A 25,612-nucleotide genomic window follows, 5' to 3' on the forward strand; every position below is an offset into this window, starting at 1 on the left:
TTGCATGCTGTGACCCAGACTTCTCACATTGAACTTCAGCCAAAGTTATTTCACTGGCACTTTGCCGCTAGACATTTCCATTTTGATTTAACACCACAGTATACAGTTCTGTTTGGGTTTGAATAATGCCCTCAGTGTCCTCATCATCACTTAGTGTCCTCTGTGCAACTGGTGACATGGTAGACTGACTAACCCTGACCGAACAATGTGTTTATATTTGTTACAAATTTGTATACTATTATTTTAAATACAGCACGTTTCATTTGTTAAAGTGATAGCTCATCGAAAAATATATAATTCGGTCATCATTTACTCACCCTCTCGTCATTTCGAACCTGTATGACTTTCATTCTTATGCTAAACACAAAAGAGATATTGTGAAGAATGTTGGTTACCAAACAGCACTGGCCTCCATTTACTTCTATTGTATGGACACAATCAATGAAAGCAAATGAGGGCCAGTTAACAACATTGTTCAAAGTATCATCTTTTGTGTTCAGCAGAAGAAAGAAAGTCATACAGGTTTGAAATGACGAGAGGGTTTGTAAATAATTCACATAATCTTCAAATCATGTTTTCTGACGGCATAAATATGGAAGCAAATAAGAGACATAATGTTTTGAAATTTAACAGCCTATGAATACTTGATTTTGAATTATTTTACTTTGGAAACCATGTATCTGAATTTATTTGTTTCGAATTTACCTCTATGAAATTTAAATAAGAAAATTCTTGATTTCCAATTTAAAAACCTGAATTTAATGCTCACAAATTCAGATACAAAAAAAAAACTTACAGAATTTCAGATAAAATACATTCAGATTGATCAAATTTGATTGCTCTTATTCAGATCTCAAATTTCAAGTTAATACTTTTCAAAGAAAACATATGTGTAATTCGACTGCTCAAATTCAGATCGAAAAATTCAAGTTAAATATTCACATGGTAACATCCGGGCTACCCAGGATAGGAAAAACAGTTGAGCCCAGAGCCTGTCTGCAATTGAACCGAACCATTGAACCGAACCAATGAACCGAACAGACGTCGGAAAATAATAATAATAATAGTTCCAAAAAATAATTAGCAACAACATACTTTTGTTCTGTAGAGTCTGATTGTACATAAACAGCAAACTTACCGGAGCGCCTTCGTTTTCCCTAGAAGTCATCTTCTTTACAGGTTTAATATCCGTGCCTTGACCTCTTCTTGGATCATGACAGACAGTCAGGTTGTCGTGCTCTGATAGGCCGCCCGACGTCGGTTCATTGGTTCGGTTCAACGGTTCGGTTCAGTGGTTCGGTTCTATTGCAGACAGGCTCTGGGCTCAACTGTTTTTCCTATCCTGGGTAGCCCGGATGTTACCATGTGAATATTTAACTTGAATTTTTCTATCTGAATTTGAGCAGTCGAATTAGACATATGTTTTCTTTGAAAAGTATTAACTTGAAATTTGTAAATTCGAAACAAATAAATTCAGATACATGATTTCAAAAGTAAAATAATTCAAAATCAAGTATTCATAGGCTGTTAAATTTCAAAACATTATGTCTCTTATTTGCTTCCATACATAAATCCTTTTTTTGTGTGTTTATTCATAGCCACATCTTTAAAAGAATTCTTCTGAGGCATATGATCCCTGGAGCACAGATTTCTTTTATGGCCAATTAAACTCTTAAAAAACTGCCTGCGAGCAACCGTAAGCGCACATGATCACACACTCCCATTTGCGCATAAACTATAACAAAGAACACAAGATATTTTCCACAAAATTCTTTATTGTGTACTAATAATTTTCTCTCTTTTTAATTGTACTTCCCTTTACATCAACCCCCCAGAGGTGGGAGAAGATATCGCACACAAACATGAGAAAAATCACAAGGTAATACTTCCAGTTGAGGCTATCCTCTATTCTAGATATGGGGTTAGGAATGAAAAGAGGAAAGATGCAAGTTCACAAGATATAGATATATTTCATACACAACGGCAGACTAATTGTTACAAGCACCCAAAGGTGTGAGCGCAGAGAGGGCACAGATTGTGAGGGTTTGAGAAGAGAGAAGTGAAGGCAAGTGTTCAAATTGTGCAATAAGTGTGGTGTTCGTAGTCATTTGTATGTCTTGCAGATAAACAATGCAGTTTGCAGAAGCATGTGGTTAATGTTAGCCGCTGCTGCTGTCACAGAATTAAAGAGAGTCTAGATTTTAGTTTTGAATTGTGATGTCTGACACCTTACATTTCAGAAACAGTGTATTGTTACTGTATCATGAACTTCTGAAGAGTTGGACCATGATGGAACCAAATTTACAGTTCATGTTTGTTCAAATTACTTACACTTACATCCTCTAGTGTTTCAAGTAGACATCAAATAACTGCAATACTGGTATAATCTGTGCATTATCTGTCCAGTCTAGTGGTGGTGTTGTAAGGATTGGATGATTGGATTTCAAATCTCTGTAACCTTTAATGAGATGTTACAATTTTCAAGACTGAATGGCTCTTGATTAAAAGTGATGTTTTTATGCAATAGACATGATCCAAATTAATCATGAACTATGTCAGTCATATGCTTGCAACGATCGGCTGGCAGTAAAGAATGAGTTTCCTCTTTAGTAAAAGTAAGCAGAAAAAAATGTGAAGTATACAGCAATACATTACACATGCACATCCTCCCGTCACTCACTCAGCCACCTAGCTATTTATAATTATACTACAGTGAGTTTTATAAAAGATTTCTAAGGAAAGGAAAGTTTTCAGTTTTTCAATTTGATGGCTCTGGTAACATTGACAAAAAAAAAAGAAAATTACAATTGCCGATGTATAAGATTCAAATCAGTACCATGTATACAGCACCGCTGCAAATTTCAAACATTAAATGGAATTTTCATTTTAAACCAACCCCATTTGGAGTAAAAGACAAACAATAGTTATTGAATGAAAACAAAAACAATTGTTGTCAACTTTCACACAACTTTAAATCCAAGTGAGTTTTCTTTGTTAAAGATCGTCATTCATTATTAACTGCACAGGAATGCTAACAAATTCAAAATAATAAATTAAACATTAAATAAGGCATTGAAATATAACAACATTATTACTCAGAAAAAAGGTCAAAATAAATAATCAATATGTGCAAATAATAGCAGCAATATTTGGAGAATTTCGTTTTGGAGACTGTATACCCATCATGGACGGATATAAAACAAAAAATGGCTATCTATTAAATTCAAGTCAGTCACTTGTTTCCTAGTCCTGGAGGAAAGGGTATGAGATTAATGTTAACTCTAGCTTTAAAGGAGTAGTTGAAATGAAAATGATGTCATCATTTAAACGCCCTCTAGTCATTTCAAACCTGTATGACTTGCTTTCTTCTGCAGAACACAAAATGAGATATTTTAAAAAATGTCGATAACAGAACAGCACAGTACCCCATTCACTTCTATTGTAACCTATTGTAAAGTGAATGGGGGGCTTTTATTCTCCTAAATATTTTCTCTTGTGTTTTGCTGAAGACAGAAAGTCATACAGATTTGAAATGACAAGAGGGTGAGTAAATGATGACAGAATTTTCATATTAAAGGTGAACTACTCCTTTAAGGTTATGCATGTTTTCGCTGGTTTTTGTTCTGCTGGGGATTTTTTTAATTGATCAGATCCTTGTTCTGTATGGTACATAACTGCAAATGTAGCAAGCCTCACATTTATAGTATTACAAATCAGAGCTGCTGAGATATTATGTTTGAATTTTTACGTATATAGCTTTAACATCATATGATATACATGTAATGTGTTTTAAGTGTTTGTGAATGTGGATCATACACACCGTTTAATCGTTTTCATATTAAGTGCATCATATTTTTTGTACATTCAGTTTAACTTTCTAAGGCATCATAATCCTTCAAACTTTGGTGTAAACATTAGCAATCAATGGGGTGATGTGATCCATTTTTTTGTTGAGAATTATTTGAGTTTACAGTTCAATATTCATTCACTATGTATTTGGTCTGTTGTTCAATTTGCATTAATATATATCATCGTCTGTGTGTGTACAGTATGTGTGTGTTTTAGGAGGTCAATAACTTGCTTGTTATATATATGTCAATAACATGCTTGTTCTGTGGCAAACAAAGCCGAATTCAACAACGTTTCAAACCTAAATCTGTAATTCTTCATTTTTACAACGTGAAACCTCAGAAGAGATACAGTAATTCTATGGAGAAACGTTAACTAAAGGTTTCTCCAGTGAGAAGTTGGAATGTAAGCCAAAATAGTTGTGATTGTGTGTGATACATCTTTTTAGATGTTTTGTTCTCCGATATATAACATCTTCACATTTACAGCTCAATCTTACATGCAGGAAAAGACTCGTCTTGCATGACCACAGTGCTGCTGCTCGCCAAAACCATGATGTTTAAATCTTGCTGCTTCTCGTGGGTTTCCTGATACCACTCCCTCATTACCTCTGTATCATGTGTTGGAATTAGTGTGACCTAGATTGTTAGGAAAATACATACAATTATATCCCACTTCACTGCATGACAGACAAGACTTATGTTAAAGAAAGGAAGTTATCATTAGACATGATGTCATACCTGTGTATTATTTCCCCATTGGCTCTTTCCTTCCATTAGGGCATCCAGGACGGCCTTACATGGCTCCTGTGCTGTTTGATCATTACCACTGACTACATAGTAGGAGGACCGGATACGTTTGAAGAACTCTGCATCCACATTCTTGGCATTGCAGTGATTTGGGATGTAAACTAAGTCCATATACATTGGTGGACAGTTGGGTACTGACATTCCACTGCTGGCCTTTGTGCTTCCTTAACAACCGGGAAAAAAATTATGTTAGAAAAGAAACATATTGCAAACTACATATTGACTTTATATTGTATATTTCATCTTAAAATTGTGAGGGTACAGCTAGGGTTACCTGAAGTCTTACTTTTCACTCCCCTTGACGCAGATGTATTAGTAGCATTTTTGGCATCTTTTTCCTCAATAGTCTTTTTTGGCGAAGATGTTTTCAACTCCTTGATGGCACTTGTTTTTGACAAGCTCTTGGATGTAGACGACTTGGTTTTGTTGCTGATTTTATTCTTTTTTGGCATTCCTCCATCCACTTTTTGGGATGCCTCCGCAGCCTTAAGAACATCTGGATCCACCATCGAGACATCAGGATGTGGTGGAGCAGGAGGGGGGTCTCTGGGGGTGACCGGAGGTGGGTCTGCATGACGATAAGTGAGTGTCCTATCTGTCGGTAGCGTTTCTGAGTCATCCTCAGAGTCAATATTTGCATCTGCAGTTATTGATGGGCACTCCTCAGTGCCAGGAGGAACATCAGAGTCAGTTTGAGAGGGGGCAGATTCACTAACAGAGGTTGGTGGAGTTTCCTCACATTGCTTGCTCTGTTGTTTTCCTCCAGGCGGAGGTGGTCCGCCCTCTGACTTAGCCAGCGGCTTTTCTTCCTCCAGAGGATTTTCCTCATTCATGAAGTACTCAAGAGGGCTCGGGTTTATAAACGAAGGAGAAAGCTCAGTCTTCTGATGCCTATATTCACACGAGGTCACCAAACACAAATCCACATCTGCCCGTGAATGAGAAAAATTTGGTTTTGAAATATCTGGCCCTTTAGATCCACCATCACAGTTCTTGGTAGAGTCCTCATGTTGTGAGGTGTAGGAATATGATATGCTGCTGGAAAACTTCTCCTCAGCATTTGGCTGATTGGAAGAGGAAGAGGGAGAAGGTTGGAATGGAGATGACAATTTGGGACTGGTGGGGGATTTTGAGTCGGTGAAAGGATTGGTCCCTAGGCCTAGTTTGAGCTCATCTGTCTTCTGTGAAAAACAATATGACACAGTAGCACAGGAGGGTGACAAAGGAGAAGTCTTCTCTATACTCTGCAGGGTGTGTTCTGGTTTATGCATTCCACTCTCATGGCAAAATGAGGTGGGGCTTGTTTTACCTTTGTCTGGTTCCCCATACATGGTACTTGATCTGCTTGAAACAAGAGATGCATCAGGAGACAAGGGGGAATGATTGCGGGGCGACACTTTTGGAGTTACAGACTCTGAGAAAGGCCCAGCGTTTGGGGACATTTCTCTTGGCTCCCCAATTTGCAGTGGTGTTGTAACTGATGGGGTGGACTGAGAAGCATCTGACGGGGAAACAGAGGCAACTTGGGTACTATCTGACTCTTTGAAAAGCATTAGCTTCGCGCCCACTCCACCAGGTTTGCGCTGTTCTCCGATGACACCTGCTCCATCTGAGGGGCTGTAATCAACTTCTGTTGGACCATTTTCAGTGGCTGTACACTGAACTCCTTCTGACAGATGATCTGGTGACTGCTTGCTAAAATCTAATGCAAGTGAGTTTTGTGGAGATTCTTGTTCAAACTCAACTGACGTGGACTGCTCAGGGGATTTTGTTTCCTGCTGTGGCATTCCAGTTTGCCTGAAACACCAGGAGAGATTGATATTGGCCGGGGACTTTCCTCTTTAGACAGTGGGACATCGGACTCTTGCATTGTGGTTGGAGTCTGAACAACAGAGGCAGAGAGAGAGTCATCTACCTCAGTGGAATGCGGGGAGCCGACCTCAGCATGTAGTGATGGCGAGATATCATCTATTGTGGGTTCTGGTAAAGAACTTGTTGCAAGTGATGCTGTTGATGCAGAGGCCATGTGAGAAAACATATCCTCTGCAACAGCTTCGTCAACCGGAGTGCCAGACTTATCAGATGTGGTTCCCTCAGATATGGACATTTTTGTTTCTTCTTTAAATGTTGCAAAGGGGTTTGTCTCAGACACTCTTTCTACCTTAGCTGGTGGCATTGAGGATGAAGAACCGTTGTCAGTTGCTGACTTTTTATCATTACTGTCAGACTTGTCAATCTCAAAATGTGACTTTTCTTCCTTGGTTGAGATTGTGTCATGACAAGGTGATTGCACCTTTTCCCCTTGTGAAATGGTCACTGCTTCATCAATAGGGCTAGCCTGTTTGGGAGAGTATTCTTTGTCACTCGTGATGTCAACAATAATGGGGCCTTGGGGCATGGAACTTTCCTCTGTTGGAGGAGTGCCATCTTTCTCCTCCACTGGGGATTGATAGTAAGGTGTATGACCTGAGGACTGAGGAGATAAAGGACCCTCTAATGTTTTGTCCTCTGGACTGTATGAGTCCATTTCTTTTGACACTCCTGCAAGTGTGGTGCCCAGCTCAATTGGTGAAGACACGCCTGAATGAACATGGTCAATGTTTATATTTTGGTCGCCAGAAGGTGACCTCACAAAAGGCATGGTTGTAGTAGTAGCACTCAGTCTATCCAAACCAAATGAGAATGTGTCTTTAGCTAAACACTCCTTGCCAGATTTGTCTTCCTCCAGTGAAGATGGTGGTGAAATGGTGGAAGCTGATGCATGATAATCATGGCCCTCAGTGGCATCACTCTTTGAGTGTTCTGACTCAGGAAGATCTTTGAGAGGAGAGAGTGTCTTTCGTTCATGATCTGTAGTAATACCATACTTTACAAAATCTTGGGAGGGAGAATCACTTTCATCATTCGTGGTCTCATCACTCATCACATCTCTTGGAGTTGACATTTCATCCATAGGAGTCGGAACACTTGAGATCTCAATTGTGGACTGAGTGTGTCCAGATGTGGTATACTCTTCTGGAGGCTCATCTCGATTTTCATCATCAGACGCAGCTTCACTTTCTGAACCTGCTGGCAGGGTTTCATCGTGAATAGAAGGTGTGGGAGAAACAGGTGCAGGGAGCTTTGGTAGTGTGTTTGCATCTAAACTCTGTTTCTCAGTTTCTTGGTCTTGTCTACATTGTGATTCTCCTGTACCACAATCTAATACTTCCTTGTTTTCTTGCTCCCCTTCTTGCTCTACCAGATCTTTCAAATTAGTTCTTTCTTGTTCATCCACTTCTTCTATATCTCCCTTTTCTTCATAATCGCCGGTCTCAGATGACTCTTCCAGCCCTGTTCCCTCATCCTCAAATTTTTCACTAGTGCCATTGCTTTTTTGATTGAGTTCTTGATCCCCTGGAGTACCTCCACATTCCTCTTCAGCTTCAGTGGTTGCTATTCCTTCATCTAAGGACTCTACTGCTTCTGGAGACTCTTTGCAAAGAGTTATTTCTCCATAATTGATCATCTCTCCATGATCAGAATCTTCTATGTTGGTCTGAGATATCATTTGTTCATTTCCGACAATCTCCTCTGCTTTCAAAGCCTCAAAGTCTTTGGTGAGATCTTCTGGAGAAGACATCAATGATCTCTCAGCCTCAAGAGCTTCTTTGACAGCAGCTTCAGCAGCTGGTTCTTCAGCAGTAGCACCTGAGACAGAAGTTGGAGCCACTAATTCTCCAACTTCTTTTTTGACAGGTTTAGACTTAGCCTTGTCTTTAGATTTTGCTGGACTACCGGACCCTTTCCTCGTGCTGCAACCTTTGGTTTAGGCGCAGGCTTTTTTACCTCTGCAGTTCCAGCGACATTCTTTTTTAGGCCTCCAGCCTTCCTCAAATCCTTCTTAGGTTCTTTTTCATCTTTCTGTGTTCCTTTCTTTTCGTCTTTTCTACTTTCTTTTAAAAGGGAATCTTTTTTAATGTCTCGTCTCTTTATCTCCTTTTTAGCCTCTTCTTTCTTCACCTTTTCTTCTTTTTTGGGTGTGGGTTTGACATCTTTTTTATCTGTTTCGCTCTTTTCCACCGATTTCTTTATTTCCTTCTTTATAGTTTTTGGTTTAATCTCAACTTTCTTTTTTTCAGGACTGTCGATTTTTGGTGTTTGCTCTGTCTTGCTTTTGATGTTCGTTTCGCCGTATTTTACTTTTTTCACAGTTTTTTGTATAACCTCTTGAGTTTCCACAGAATGAACAGAGTCAGCTTTACTAAGTTTTTTTACTTTTTCAGAGGCTTCTTCTTTGGACTCTTTTTGGAGGTGTTTGCTCGGTGATGGTTTTGATGTGGACTTCAGGCTCTCCTTGCTGTCTGTCTTATGTTTCATCTTTGCTTGCTTGAGTGTCGGGGCTGAATCTGAAGATAGTTCTTTCTGTGTGATCACAGGATGCTTGAGAAAATCTAAGTGTTTGAGTTTCTCTAGGCCTTCAAGAATGTTATACTGTGTGGAATTACCTGGGAAAAGAACACGGACAATTTTTTCAAATGGGTTAGCAGGATGCCACACAATCAGTGATGAGATGGAAGACAAGTAAGTGACTGGGAGCTCAGATTCTTTTCCATTTGGTAAAAAGATGGGCGCTTTGTCTTTTTCACTGCCAGTCCATTCTTTTAGGAAGTACTGCAACTCTTTACTATTCTTAGCTGGGTTGAGAACATACATTTCAAGCTTTCCAACACCCATTTTCTGAAAAAGTATAATAGGTTCTACCGTATTTCCTGTGTTCCTATGTAGAGGTTCAGGTTTCAAAGACAGCTTGTTTAGGTATTGTAGAGTAAGAGATGCCTCCTCAGCCTTTCTTCTAACCCTGAAGTTAGCAGACAAGTTCTCCAGGTTCTCGGGCATGTTGGCAAACATAACACCAATATCGGGTGAAATCATATTCTTTGTCCAGTCACTGTTAGTTGTGGATCCCTGTGACTGCTCCTCCTCAAGTTCAGCAATTTTGCGCTGCAGCATGCTATTGATCCCAGGAAGGTTGTCATCTCCAATGTGTGTTAGGAGAATAGAATCCACTCGGTCAAGATGCCGCACCAGCTTCCAAAAACAAGACTTTCTATCAGATCCACCATTAATCAGCATGTTGAAGCCATTAACTGCAAACAGTGCTGAATCACCTCGGCCACCAGGGAAAATATAACAGCATGGTTTGGATAATTTTAGAAACCCTCCTGAGGTAGGGGGCTCGAGCATGTCAAACGGAGATGGGATCTCAACAGATTCTGAGAGGTACTCCGTGAATTCAGAGAGACCTTCCATTTCTGGAAGGATTGTTGGGGAGTTAAGCTTCATATGGATGAAGTCTTGCAAGTTGTGTTTGTCGAGGTTTGAATTTTTCCAGTCACCATGTTCAGGACAGAAAAGGGTTAAGCTGGCTTTGTTGGCTGGATGTACGGTGCTTAAAAGCTCCCCAATCTGTGAGTCAAATGAAAACATTTTATTGAACAAGACAGCTTGATCCTGTAAAGGATGTTGAAATACACTCTGCAAGCTGAATCTTAATATCTGTTGACAGTTGCTTAAAAATCTTTACTCAACAGAGAGCAAACAACAAACAGTGACAACTACTCACCTCTTGATCTGCAAAAATGTCAATGAAGCTGGAGAACGAAAAGGATCCTGACTGTAGAATAAGCTCGCCTGTATTTTCAAAACACTGTCCGGCCAAGACAAGCAGCTTCTGGTGAGCTGTGTCTGAGACCATCAGACGTACCTGGGCATAGGCGAAATGTGTAAAATTTAATTAAACATTTACATTGCTTATAAAAACTAATCAATGCCTGCATTGGCAGTAACTGAAAGACAAAAATGATATGTGAACATCCTTTTTGTAATGTAATATTTAATATAATTTGTGACCATTTAGATTGCAAAACATGTCAAATCATGTTCTTCACTTACGTCACAAGAACAAAGTGAACAGAAAAATGATAAGTCCACCTACATATTTTTTGACTCTGCATTAATGAGAACAAACTGCATCTTTGGTTTTCGGCCTTATTTCTTGCTCATTCTTGCGTTCTGTCCAAGCCAGAGTTTTCCAGTTTGTTGCCAGTGACTGTTCTGGGCGGTCTGCCAGACTCAGGCCAGCAGTGTTCTACCATATTATTAATGCCAAACTGCAGTCACAGTGTGTGAACGAGGGTTGTGTGTGCATATGTGTGAGTTTGCCTGCAACTGAGACACACCCAAAAGTGTCTTTATGTTTGTGTATGCTAGTCAATGATGTAACAATGTTTTTTTTAAATGTAAAAAACCTCAATCATTTTCAAAATATGAGTCTTTTGTGTTTGTTGTTGTCAAGACTGTAACCATGTTCCTGTCCCATAGGATACAAGCTGCAGTGCATTTATTCTTATCCCCACTGAGGTTTATTTAACTTTGCCAGTGGTGTTTTAGTTGAGTTTACTTTATATTAACCAGACAGTCAAAACTAAAATACTTTAAGTGGCAAAAATATTTGTTTATATAAAGGCACTATAGTGTGTGTGGGGGAGGATGTTTACCTCGGTGCTAACAGCTTCATCTGATGGATTAATGAGCACCACCGTCTCCAGCACATTGCTTTTGTGGTGCAGACTCTTTTGTCCTGCAAATAAAATGTATTTTATGAGAAACAGAATGCACATGCAGTTCTTCAAGCACTTTTTTGTATTTGTTTTACAGAAAATGTTGCTAGTTGTTTTTCTGTATTTGAAAATGCTGTTTCGAGACAAGCTTATCACAATGTGGCCCATACAAACACTGTTACCTAAACCAAAATGAAAAGCCAGAAAATAAATGTATCAAGAAAGTAAACTCTGGGAAACACCTTATGTGTGGTCTGTAATTTTCCTGAAGACCAGGCATCATTTCCTGTCCAGCATACTTCCTTCAGCTCTTAGTTTCATAAATATTCATTCATGTGTTTCTTATGTGACAGCTGTCCCATATAATGGCCTAATGTGTACTCATGCACATACTTTTTCCTTCTCTCCTCATTTCTTTCTCTATATGCTCTATTGACACAGATATCTAATTAACCTCTGCCCTTCTTCCAGCAACTTGACATCCTTTCTCACCTCATGGGTATAGCTTCCAGTAGGCCTATTCCACCGTGGTTTGTGCATGTTTGCTCTTTTCTTGAATTTTGTGTCCTTGTGTCCTATTTCATATGTCCTCTGACATTGTGACAACACTGTCCAGACAATTTCATTTAGCCTCCGGTTCTATCTCATTTTAACCTCATATCCTATCCATATGACTCATGATAAATTCAAGTGAAAATCTACCCATCCCATCCGTGTTGGATAAATCAATCCTATTATAAATTCATCAAGCTGTGCGGACGGGGTGAGGCTGTTAGGATGCATGAGACAGCAGCTCTGTCACTGTCAGCAGAGCATGTGCGATTACTGCAGAGGTCTTCTCTTTATTTAAGCCTCATCACTCACTCACAGCAAATATGGTTTCATAATCCAACCCCCCCCCCCCCCCACAGCTGTGTATATGACAATATTGTATTGCTGTCATCATTAAAGGAATAGTTCAACTTTAAAATGAAAATTTTGTTATTACTGACAAGCCCTCTTGTCATTTTAAACCTGTATGACTTTCTTCTGCAGAACACAAAAGAAGATATTTTCAAATTGTTGGGAAAAGAATACCGTTGGAACACCATTGATTTGATTTGGTTTTGTGTCCATACAATAAAAGTCAATGATGACCAATGGTTTTCGGTTACCAACATCTTCTTTTGTGTTTTGCAGAAGAAAGAAATGACAGAATTGTCATTTTGAAGGTTAACTATTCCTATAATGGTCTGACTTTATTTCTGCTCATTAGAAAAACTTAACATTTACTCATATAGCACCTTCCAAAGACAACAGTCACAAAGTGCTTAAGCGAACATAAATGAATTCCAACAGTCAAACATGCAATAAAATATAAAATCAGGACAAATTCAATGTAATAAGTGAGAGTTTCAGAGCCTACGAGCCACAGCACAAAAAGCATGATCATCTTTTGTCTTAAAACGTGTAGGAATAGTTAAAAGGTCCAGGTCAGATGACCTTAGAGACCGACCGGGAGAATGTGCACATAATAGATCCTGGATATAAGAGGGTGCCTTACCATGCAAGACTCTTTAAGTAATAACTAGAATATTAAAATGCTCTCTAAAAGCAATAGGAAGCCAATGTAGGTTCTTAAGTACTGGAGTAATGTGGGACCTCTTACTGGACCTAGTCAGAATCCTTGCAGCTGGATTTTATATAACTTGCAGTCGATTCATGAAGGATTGCAATAGTGAACGAACCACAGAGTTTATATGACTATTAAAACACAAGGCTCTATCAAAAATGACACCCAAGCTTCTCATGTCACTGCGGTCAGGGAGAGCTAAACCCCCCAAAAACTGCCTAAACTTGGGGATAATGTTGTCAGGAGCAAAGATCATCACAGCAGTTTTATCTTAATTAAGTTGTAAAAAATTGTCTGCCATCCATTTGTTAATGGAGACTAAACAGTTCTGCAGAACAGACAAAATGAGATATCTGATTGAATGATAATATGCTAATATCTCTCCATCTCATTTTTCAGTGCATGCCCAGTCTTTCATTTGATCATTTCTGATTCCTGTTTTCCCTATCATCTTTTGTAAACAAAGGACATTTAGAATTGCCCCAGAGGCAGAGCAGTAATTTGACAGCTTTTTTCTAAGAAATCAAACAGCATGTCTGAGACCCCAGATTCAGATATGGGTCACTCTCTCTGATCATGAGCAAAAGGGAGGTGGGGTTCCTTTGGGAAAACCTGCCTCATCTAGATCTACATAAGAACGGAGGGAGAAGGTAAGGACAGAATGAGAAATTTTAATCAAATGAGGGAGATAAGGGACTCTAAATTGCATCAGATATAGACTGGTATCTGCATAGCAAGGTAGGGAAGAGGCGTGGGTACTTTATGTGGAGCACGGTGAAGCTCTCTACAGAGGTTCTGCAGTGCTCTGTGTTCAACGGCAGTTTACCTGCAGATTTTCTTCAACCTCATTCCATCTTCTGTCTTTCAGGTCTTTTAGGTGTCAAAATCTGTCAGGAGTGTTTTTATCATTAAAGGTTTGCCTCACATATGGGGAACACCCATTTATGCGACAAAAACAGCTACTCTTGGGGACAAAAGCTCTGAGAATTACAACACACTCGATAGCAGAGAGTTTTCCTCTGCCCCTGGAAAATCTAACTGCTGCCACTAACTATTATCCACATGGGTGGGTAAAATGGTGCTTTTACCATGAATCCCTTGCCGCGCCTTGATTTTCCAGACTTGACGTTAGACTGCACTCTTTTGGGAATCATTTAACAAACGAATAAATCTAGTTTTTCTTTTTATTGTTCTTTTAAACACAACCATACACAAAATTGTATATGCTTCTGTTACTATAATGGCCTTAAAGTGATAGTTCACCAAAAAACATCATTCAATCAATTTACTCACAATCTTGTCATTTCAAACCCTTATGGCTTTCTTTGTTCTGCAGAACACAAAAGAAGATATTTTGAAGAAAGTTGGTAACCGAACAGCACTGCCCGCCCAGTTAACAACAACTTCTTTTGTGTTCTGTGGAAGTTTGAACAAGAATTGCAAAAATGATGCGCCTAAATTAGCATACTATGTCATTGTAGATATTTCAGATAGCTACTTACCTACAAACCCTTAATTATTTTGCTGATGTCATTCACACTTGTCATTCACATACTTCATTGCTATTCGATTCAGGACGTGTCAGGTTCGGTATTGTTTTACGTGCACGCTTGCTTTAATCCGCTGCCCTCTTTGAACTTTTAACTCACCCCCTTTGTCCCCTTCGATTTTAACTCACACAGTCTCTGATACTAATACAGACTGAACAGCCTTCGGGCAGGCGACCATCTAATGTAGTCACCACAAACACGCACAAACAAAACACGCATCCACACAAAAGCAATGCCATAAATGTGAAACTTGACTTCTCCCTCGCCTTATCTCGGTTGTACATATTCTGCTCTGCCCTTTTAACAAAATCTCAAAATGGGATTTTAACGAGGGGAAAAAAACAAAGGCCAAACAACAGAACAATATTCAACTTAAAGACATCCAATGATTGGGTTTCCAGCCCTGCCATTGCGGTCTAACAAGGAAAGAGTGCTGGATGAAAGCATTTTCTAAATTCTCTTAATGTAAAAAAAACCATTTAACTACCCATAACCTAAACTACTAAAAAGCGAATTAACCAGAAGACTGGATTATATCAAGCATCATCCTAAACTTGATAATATAGCATCATATTGTATTACATGCCAATTCATGTTCTGTACTGTAACATTATCCTTAACTGTTAATTTTAGTCATATCACAGAATTTTTGATGATCACTCACTGCATAAATATACAGCGGACACAGCAATCATAGTTAAGTGCTTATTGATTACATTACAGAAGCTGATGCATTGCTATTGATCACATGCTGCACTCTCTGTTCCTGTGTGCATCTTCTGAACAATGATAGCTGATCTAACATCAAACCTCCAGGCACTGTTTGAAGGCTCAAACTCTAAAGCAAGGAAACAATTAAAGTGTCAAGCACCATAAGTACATAGGCTAAAGTGATGTGCCTATGTGATATGACTAAGCATGTGTTTATTTGTGTATGCGTGTATGGGTCCAGATGGTAATTTATATATTTCACCATCCACCACACTGAAATACAAATCACTCCTCCCCCCAGCAATTTATCTATAACCCTTCGAGAGAGACTACTATATTCTGCACTTAAATTATAAGTGTTAAAATTGAATGTTAAAAAAAGTATTATAATACTGACATTAAACAAAAAACTAATAAACAAAAACGTCTTGGTTACGTATGTAACCTCAGTTCCCTGATGGAGGGAACGAGACGTTGTGTCGAGAACGACAGATGGGGTTCGCCCTTGAGAACCAATCAACTCTGACTACTATAGAAAAGGCCAATGAAATTTGGCGAATGCAATTTGCATGCGGGACTCCGCCCCCGGAAATCCGGTATAAAAGGAGGCCGGCGTGCAGCATTCACTTACCTTTGTTCTGAAGAGCCTGAGACCTCTCAAACTGCAGCAGAATCCGATACGTGTTCGTGGCATAAGGGACACAACGTCTCGTTCCCTCCATCAGGGAACTGAGGTTACATACGTAACCAAGACGTTCCCTTTCTGTCGGTCTCTCGACGTTGTGTCGAGAACGACAGATGGGGTTGCCTATGGAAAACGCCACAACGCTGTATCGCGTCACAATCTCTAGCGAAGCGACGGTAACAAGCCTGGGCGTGTCATCTCGAAGCTTTCGTGAGACTGTAACCTTCCAGTGTGGTGGTCGGGGGGTTCCAGAGCTTTCTTGGAGAAAGATGGGTACAGCCCTGACCGGTAACTTTCACGGACGGGGCCTTAGCTCTCTATAGGCGAGAGGCCGTCCGGATCAGTTTACACCGGGTAAGCGCGACTCTTAATCAGAGAAGCGCTACAGAGGCCACCTCCTACCCGTGGGGAGGAATATGGTGGATAAAGTATGGTCTCGTCCTTGGAGGAGAACGCATGGAATGTGCGGACTGGGTAGTTAACCGCGAGGTGGAGGTCCACCTGGGGAAGTTCATGGGTTACCATGTGTGGGAACCATAGTCATGAGAGTATAGCAGACGGAACAACCCACGGTGGGGGTGTTGATGCGTCTGACAGCACCAGGCCGGTTAGAACTATCTGTGATAGGTCATATGGTATCCCGGCCTAAGGGAAAGGTTGCTCTGCCCAACCAATCCGCAGGGGGTGCTTTGCTTAGTGATGGATGGAATGCCTGTTCTTAACCAGAGTCTGGGTAAGAAGGGAGGCTGGTGAAGTACCGATTTCCTTAGCCATGTGATAGGGTAAGAAGAAAAGGTATATATAGCACACTGACCCAACCTGCTAGAGGGTGGGATGGTGCTTTCGCAGGCATACGCCCTCCCGGATGCCAGTCCTATATGTCGCCACGTAGGACGTGGGCTGACACCGGGTTTACGCGAAGATTGTAAAACCTTGCGAAGGTGGTGGGCGTAGCCCAACCCGCAGCTCTACAAATGTCTGCTAGAGACGCGCCTCTGGCCAATGCCCATGAGGAGGCCAGACCCCGTGTGGAGTGAGCCGTAACCGACAGTGGGCATGGGAGATTCTGTGATCGGTATGCCGTCGTAACGGCATCTACGATCCAGTGCGCTAATCTCTGCTTGGAGACAGCCTTCCCCTTCTGCTGTCCTCCAAAACAAACAAAGAGCTGGTCAGAGCTGCGGAAGCTCTGTGTGCGGTCTAAGTAGAGGCGCAGTGCGCGTACTGGACACAACACGGACCGGGTTGGGTCTTCCTCCCCGATGGGGAGCGCCTGCAAGTTCACCACTTGGTCCCGAAAGGGAGTAGTGGGAACTTTGGGCACGTATCCGAGCCTGGGTCTCAGGACAACGTGAGAGTTACCAGGCCCGAATTCAAGGCAATCCGGGGACACAGAGAATGCTTGGAGGTCCCCTACCCTCTTGAAGGAGGCGAGCGCCAACAGAAGGGCCGTCTTACTCGTCAGGTGAGGAAGATCGGAAGCTTCAAGGGGCTCGAAGGGAGGCCTGGATAGGCCCCCCAGGACCACGTTAAGGTCCCAAGAGGGTACGGAGCGGAGACAAGGCGGGTTCCGCCTTCTCGCGCCCCTTAGGAACCTGGTGATCAGGTCGTGTTGTCCTAGAGACCTTCCATCTACTGAGTCGTGATGAGAGGCAATTGCGGCTACATACACTTTCAGCGTGGAAGGGGAGATGTTAGTCTCCAATTTCTCTTGTAGGAAGGACAACACGATACCGATCGAGCATCTCTGTGGGTCTGCTCCTTGGGAGAGACACCAGGATGAGAAGAGGCGCCATTTGTAAGCGTATAACCGCCTAGTGGATGGCGCTCTGGCCTGTGCAATGGTTTCAGCCACAGCGGGGTGTAACCTGCTCAGGATCTCCTCGTCCCGTCCAGAGACCAGACATGGAGGTTCCAGAGGTCTGGTCTGGGATGCCATAACGTGCCCATCCCCTGAGAGAGCAGGTCCTCTGTCAGGGGAATGGGCCAGGGGGGAGCTGTTGTCAAGAGCATCAGCTCCGAGAACCAAGTGCGGTTGGGCCAGTACGGCGCAACCATTAACACTTGTTGCTCCTCTTCCCTGACCTTGCACAGTGTGTGTGCAAGGAGGCTCACTGGGGGGAAGGCGTACTTCCGCTTGTCCCGCGGCCAGCTGTGCGCAAGGGCATCCGTGCCGAGGGGAGCCTCGGTCAGGGCGTACCAAAGCGGACAATGGGTGTTGTCCCGGGAGGCAAAGAGGTCTATCTGTGCCTGGCCGAACTGTACCCAAATGAGCTGAACTGCGCGGGGGTGGAGTCGCCACTCTCCGCAGGGCGTGTACTGGCGAGAGAGCGCGTCGGCTGTCTCGTTTAGTACGCCTGGGATGTGTGTGGCCCGCAGGGAGCGGATCACCTGCTGACTCCAGAGGAGGAGGCGTCGGGCAAGTTGTGTTAGCTGCCGAGAGCGTACGCCACCCTGGCGATTGATATACGCTACGGCTGCCGTACTGTCCAGGCGGACCAGTACGTGCTGGCCCTGCACCAGAGGCCGGAGCCTTCTCAGTGCAAGCAGCACCGCCCACAACTCTAGGCAATTGATATGCCAGCGCAGCCGGGGGCCCGTCCAGCGCCCCGCTACTGCGTGCCCGTTGCACACTGCACCCCAACCCTGCAGCGAGGCATCTGTTGTCACCACAACGTGCCTCGTAATCTGCCCGAGGGGAACTCCCGCTCGGAGAAAGGTCATGGAAGACCATGGGTTTAGAGTGCGTCGGCAGACAGGAGTTACCACCATACGCCTGTTGCCGGTGTGCCACGCCGTCCTCGGAACTCGACTCTGTAGCCAATGCTGAAGCGGTCGCATGTGCATCAATCCGAGGGGTATTACCCCCGCGGAAGACGCCATGTGTCCCAGGAGCCTCTGAAATTGTTTCAGGGGGACCGCCGACTGCCTGAAGTGTTCCAGGCAGTTCAACATTGACTGGGCGCGTGCTGCGGACAGCTGCGCCGTCATGGTGACAGAGTTGAGTTCCATACCGAGAAAGAGGATGCTCTGCACTGGGGAGAGTTTGCTCTTTTCTCGGTTGACCTGAAAGCCCAATCGATCTAGGTGCCGGAGCACCATGTCCCTCTGCGTACACAACAGATCTCGCGAGTGCGCCAAGATAAGCCAGTCGTCGAGATAGTTGAGTATTCGCACGCCCTTCTCCCGGAGAGGAGAAAGGGCGGCTTCCACGATCTTCGTAAAGACTCGTGGAGACAGGGACAGACCGAAGGGGAGGACTCTGTACTGATATGCCCGACCCTCGAAAGCGAACCGTAGGAACGGTCGGTGTCGAGGAAGAATCGAGACATGAAAGTAAGCGTCCTTCAGGTCGATTGCCACAAACCAATCCTGACACCTGATAGATGTCAGGATGCGCCTCTGGGTTAGCATCCTGAAAGGCAGCTTGTGAAGGTGCCTGTTCAGGGTACGTAAGTCCAGAATGGGACGCAACCCTCCGTCTTTCTTTGGAACGATGAAGTACGGGCTGTAAAACCCGCTGTACATCTCGGCTTGTGGGACGGACTCGATCGCCTGTTTCGCCAGGAGGGTGGAGACCTCTGCCCGAAGCACGGAGGCGTCTCTGCCTCTGAGAGAGGGGGAGATGATGCCCCGGAACTTGGGAGGGGCCCTGGCGAACTGGATCGAGTAGCCGAGACGGACCGTCCGCATTAGCCACCGAGACAGTGTGGGCAACTTTTGCCAAGCTCCCATGGACTGTGACAGGGGGACCAAGGGGACGGCCTGCTTCATCACTCCGACCGAGGGTGGTTCGTTGGCAGGCAGAGCCAACCGCATGTCGCGGAGGTTTCCCCGGAGGGATGGTTGACTCCGCCTTTTTGCCTGCCTGGCGGGACAACGGCACGCACTGTCGGTTTGAGAGTGGTGACAGTTGTCGCATGTGTACGGCCTCACACCTCGCCAGGGTGTGAGGTCGGTTCGCCGAGCACAGTCCGGTGGAGTGTGCGATCGGCTGGAATGAACGCCCGGGGAAAGCAACTCTCTTTGTGAGTAAGTGGGCGCCAGGCCCTGAAAAGGGCCTGGCTGTGGAGACGAGGCAGGGATCGTCCCATACCGACCGGTCAGAGTTGGTACTGTGAGGGTCGGGCCAGATGTTGCTTCCTCCGGTGTCTTCTCGTCAGGGCCGCTTCTTCCTAGAAGGCTGTTGACGAGGAGGAGGTCTTCCCTTCGGGCTCTTTTTCCGGGGTGCAGCACGGGGGTGCACTTGAGCCGGTGCAGAGCTCGAAGGGGTCCGGGGCTGTCGGGGAGCAGGTGGTGCGCGGGAACTCGGAGGCCTGGGGGGCGGCCGAGTCGCGACGCGGTAAGATATGGCTTATAGCCTCCGTCTGCTCCTTCACCGCCGAGAACTGCTGTGCGAAGCTCTCGACGGTGTCACCAAACAGCCCACCCTGCGAGATGGGTGCGTCGAGAAAGCGGACTTTCTCGGCGTCACTCATTCTCGCAAGGTTGAGCCAGAGGTGTCTCTCCTGGACCACCAGAGTGGACATCGTCCGACCCAGGGCCCGTGCCGTCACGGAGTTCCTGCATAACACCTGGGTCGGCCCTGCCCTCGTGGAGCTCTCTCAACGCCTTAGCCTGGTGGACCTGCAGGATGGCCATGGCGTGGAGAGAGGAGGCGGCCTGGCCCGCAGCACTGTAAGCCTTCGCCACCAGGGATGCCGAAGTCTTACAGGCTTTGGACGGAAGGCGAGGCCGGGTCCTCCAGGTGGCGGCCGTCTGCGGGCACAGGTGCACCGCAATCGCCCGTTCCACCTGGGGGACGTCGACGTAGCCCTTGGCCGCCCCACCATCGAGGGAGGTGAGGGAGGCGGAGCTGGACTGAGAGGAGCGAGCCGTGAGTGGGGCGCTCCATGTCCGACACAGCTCCTCATGCACCTCCGGGAAGAATGGAACCGGGGGTGGGCGTGGCTTGACACCACGATCCGACCCCAGAAACCATGTGTCCAACCGCGAGCGTTGGGGTAGAGGCAGTGCCGTACACTGCAACCCAATGCTCGTGGCAGCCCGGGTTAGCATGGCCGACATCTCAACGTCTGCTTCCTCCAGAGCTTGGCCCCCCGTAGGGGGAAGCTCGGATTCGTCATTGTCGGATGCCAGCAGATCTCCCTCCGATGCTGCGATAGACATCTCATCTTCGCCACGCCCCGTTTCCGAGTGCGTGGATGAGGATCCGGACGGTATGCCACCGCCGGTTGGGGAACGGTCAGAAGAGCGTGCTGGGGTGTGAACGGCCCGTGAGCGCTTGGCTGGCGGGTTGACGCTCACAGTAGCCCCCGAATCACTAACGCTGCTAACACGAGAGGACATCGGGGCCGTAGCCACAGATGCCACAACCCTGGTAGCAGACGAAATGTTGGCTGGTTCCCGGAGGAAGACAGCCAACCGTGACCGCAACTTCTGCATGACAATCTGCCCGCAGTGCGGGCAAGATGTGTCAACGAACGCTGCTTCAGCGTGCTGGACGCCCAGACACCTAACACAGCGATCGTGTCCATCCCCCTCCTCGATGAGGGTACCGCACCCAAGAGAACAGCGGGACATGCCGCGCTGTAGAGTGCCGAGTCCTGAAAAGGACTTTTTGGAAATAGCTCTGACACCACTGGAACCACCGAGACGCCCAGGGGAAGGTCGCTGCAGGAGGGACGATCCGCTGCAACACGTCGAAGATCCGGTAGTGAAGTTTGAAGAGGATTTGAGAATCCTGAGATGTAATCATGAGCGATGGCTCTGAAGAACAAAAGGTAAGTGAATGCTGCACGCCGGCCTCCTTTTATACCGGATTTCCGGGGGCGGAGTCCCGCATGCAAATTGCATTCGCCAAATTTCATTGGCCTTTTCTATAGTAGTCAGAGTTGATTGGTTCTCAAGGGCGAACCCCATCTGTCGTTCTCGACACAACGTCGAGAGACCGACAGAAAGGGAAAGAGGAACAACAAAAGGGGTTGGTGGGTTAAAGCAATTATCAAGACATTCACTGGGTACGTGGTGGACGCCTAATGTTTTTTTTGCATTCTAAAAGCCTTAATAAGCAAAAAGCAGAATAATTTAAATTCCTATGTTAATTGTCTAAAAAGCCTCTTTAAACAAACCCACTGAGCAATAAATTAAATTATGTAAATAAATCTATAACAGCAAGTGCACAGGTTTATCCTACAGGGAGGATTACTAGCCAATGATACATTCGTGTTTGTCCTCCGCCGAAAGGCATTCAGATTAAGAATAAGAATCCCAAACTGGATTCTGATGATCTCAGCAAAGTAATGAGATTTGCTGGTGGACAGCAGAGCCTGCACGCTCAGTCGCATCCTTTAATAACAGATATAATCAAAAAGACAGAGATGATGAGCACAAATTTTTGTAACTATAGAGTTACTATTTGTGAATGTGTCAAATATGGCCCTTACGATTGCATTTGAACTTCCACCGTTTCCAGCTTGTCAAAATAATGTATATGACTGTCATGTGAGACTAATAGGAAGCCACATTTAATCTGAATTTTGAGTAAAAATTTACCAAAAAATATCTGTTATGGATGTTTTAAATTAGCTTTATAATGAACTATTCAAGTGAATAGTGATTTGAAGCCAGTCTGCGTAAATATAAAATGCATTTACAGTATGTTCTTGCACTTTGCATTTACACAATGTGGATTAAGATATTCTGGACAAAATTAATTGTAGATATGACGTTCTGTGACAAACCACATTAAGTTTCTTTTATTAAAATTAAATCACAAATTAATCAATTATTCAAGTGAGTGGTGTTTAGAAAGCCCATGTATATATTTGAAGCCCATGTATATTTGTGAAAGCCTTTTGAGCAAGTACAAAGCAAACAAAGCTTAGTTTTGAATTTTCAGCTAATTATCCCACATTTAGCTTTCATTCCGTTCATCCCTTTTCATCCCATGCATATATGTTCTGCACTTTACATTTATATATTGTGGATTAAGATATTCTGGAAAAAATAAATTGTAAATTTATGAAGTTCTGTGACAAACCACATTAAGCATCACGGTTTCAAAGAATGAATGGCATAGTGCTTAATCATGCTGAAGATGTCAGTTTTTACAGAATTTTACTTATATTTTTACAGAGTTTTTATGTATAATGCATTATTCATAGATGAAATACAATCAAAAACCACCAAACTCCAGAAAAACACAAATTTACAAGAAAAAACATGTAATTTTATAGGAAACATTTTTTTAGTATAGTGTATTTCTGGCATCCCAGCTCCCTGAGTACATTTTTAACAGTCTATTTTTGAAATGTGCTCAAAAAACGTCAAATTTTAGAAAAAGACTGCAACTTTACACAAAAAAAACAGAGAACCGATGCAATTTTCCAGAAAAAACTGTCAATTAACAGAATATTTGTGGCGCCCCAGCTGCCAATTTAAAAAATAAAAAGATACAATAAAACGTGTTGTACAGGGACTGTGCTTGCTTTTTATTGTTTATTATTAACATTCTTAAACTCATCATCATTATTAAACTCAGTTCAATTTAGCTTTAAATATTTAACATGACATCATCAAAAACTGCGACAAATAAAATGGCTGGGCTTAGAGCTGCCTAAGGGATAAAAAGTGACCAGATCATATTCAGCCTACCTCTCACATCGGCTGAAAACCTGGCAGAGTGTCGGGAAACAAAAAGCTTCAGCTCCTGGTCCAGGTTACAATCAATAAGATTTGTGTCCCATGAACGAATTCCTGCAAGTCAGAATGAAAAAGCATAAAATGTGAACTGTAGCACATTGCTAAAACCTTTTAGATTAGTTCTTTATACATAACGTATGTAAGGTTTACAAAAAGCTAGATCAGTCTTAATAAGAGTGACATGAAATATTTAGGGTTTTTTTGTTGCATTTTTCTGTAAACTGAGCAGACGATTGTTGCTTTTAAATCATAAGATTCTCTCTGACATTTTTTCCAGAACTGAGTTATTCACATATTCGTATTCCATGACAACGTATTTACATTATGTCATGTTTTTCTTCACGTTATGTACATATCAGGTCTTTTTTTAGAAAACAAAAAGGTTTTATCTACAAAGTCAACTGTAAAGCAAAAAAGTTGAAGCTCAATATCTCAAAACATGTGTGTCATTACTAAAGTAACTTTAAAACTTTAAAATCGTCCCTCCATATTAAACCGAAACACAATATCTATCAAATTAACTATGGAGGGGCTTGGATGGTGAGCCTTCAAAGCAAATCAATGTATGGAAATATCTCTTAAGCAAAGACCTCAACAAAGCCATGCAAATGCACTCTTGATACCAGATCAAATCAGGATGCACTAAAAAGTTTAATGCACTAGGTAGGTGTGTTTGGACTGTACTAATGCTGCATTTTTTCGTGCACAGTGTCACGCTTATAAGGACCTTTATACAGACGACGCTTGTCACATGGTCAAAGCAGTAATCGAAACGCCCTTTTGGCATGCAAACAAGGCCCTTCTGACTATCCGTAGTCACTGCAGTGCGGACAGCGCCACGCCCACAAGCCGGTGTCGGACAAGACAGGAGTGACTGGGCTGAATTTAAGGATGATCCAGGATGCGCTGCAACAATGTCTCCTGGTCTGTCAATTGTATAAAGTTGTGGCTTTCTTCGCGCTTGTCCGCAGCTCTTGCTTATGTAATGTGAGTCAATGCGCTTGCTTTTACAATTACTGGGTGTGTTTCATTCAGTGATCCACTAAATATGTTATTTACATTAAACGGAAGAGGAAAAATCTCCCTCGTACATTCTCATTTTATTACTAAAACAGAACAGGGCCATAAAGACAAAAACACATTCTGGGAAACAAAGAACCATCGCGCCACCCATCAAATTCAAGCAGACGCATAGTTGCAGCGATGAGCATTATAAATACACATGCTGAATCATACTAGCCCTCAAAAGACCTATTTACTCAGAAACTAAACTTCATCGTGAAAAATTGGACAACAACAACATCTGGATCGTCGGATTGAGCTGCGCACGCCCAATGAAAACAGACAGGGCTCAGAATGGTGCTGATGGTGTCGATGCGATGCGATCCGATTGATAAGACGTGCATGACTCTCGCCAGTTAGAAACAGGGAGGGGCTGCGCTACAGTTTCCACCTACATATTCACTAAACAAAGAAATCCCAAAACACGACACATGGAAAGTTCCTCGCAGTCTGCAATTATATTTGTTTAAAGTCCCAGTTCTAAAATAATCCGCTATTCTGTCTGCACCCCAAAGTGGGTTCAAGGTTAGATAACCAAAGTTTATGAGGACACGATAAATCCCCCCAAAATTGTTTAGTAGGCCTATGTATAAACACATATAGAAATGTCAGCTGAGCTACCTTTCTCAATGTCCGCAATGGCACACTTCAGATGTTCTTCAGTGACCAGCTCTCCAATCACCACCAGCAGGTAATATTTGCTGTCGTCGAATTGCTGTGTCGATAATGCGGGTGATGCCGTGTTACTGATGCTACTGGCACCGCCGAAGGGCGCGTGAGTATCTACAGGATTAACTAGCGTCGCCATTCTCTCAGAAGCTCACATGCATTCACTAGCACACACACTGCCTCCGTCCGGCAACCTGAAGCTAGCTGGGATCTGAAGCCGAGCGACGGGGCGCAGAAGGAGTGGCCCGGGCTTTTATATCGCCAGACTGTGTGATGTGTCATAATGATGAGGAGCTACTGGTGCTGCCTCTCCTCTCACTCTCATCCAGATGATGTCACGCAGCAAAAAAGAAAACGGC

At 43.5% G+C, this 25,612-nt stretch overlaps 1 protein-coding gene across 1 annotated transcript; it reads right to left on the reverse strand.

Moving 5' to 3' along the window:
• Positions 1-1,763: 1,763 nt before the first annotated feature.
• map1b (microtubule-associated protein 1B) lies at positions 1,764-25,612 on the reverse strand. The gene is given in 9 exon segments (XM_056745858.1): positions 1,764-4,487; positions 4,590-4,822; positions 4,933-6,447; positions 6,450-8,435; positions 8,438-10,106; positions 10,264-10,404; positions 11,198-11,280; positions 23,475-23,576; positions 25,206-25,612. Coding segments are annotated over 9 exon segments (6,072 nt in total). The 5' UTR covers positions 25,393-25,612; the 3' UTR covers positions 1,764-4,331.

This window comes from Triplophysa dalaica, chromosome 4 (assembly GCF_015846415.1).
Source record: "Triplophysa dalaica isolate WHDGS20190420 chromosome 4, ASM1584641v1, whole genome shotgun sequence".
NCBI lineage: Eukaryota > Metazoa > Chordata > Actinopteri > Cypriniformes > Nemacheilidae > Triplophysa > Triplophysa dalaica.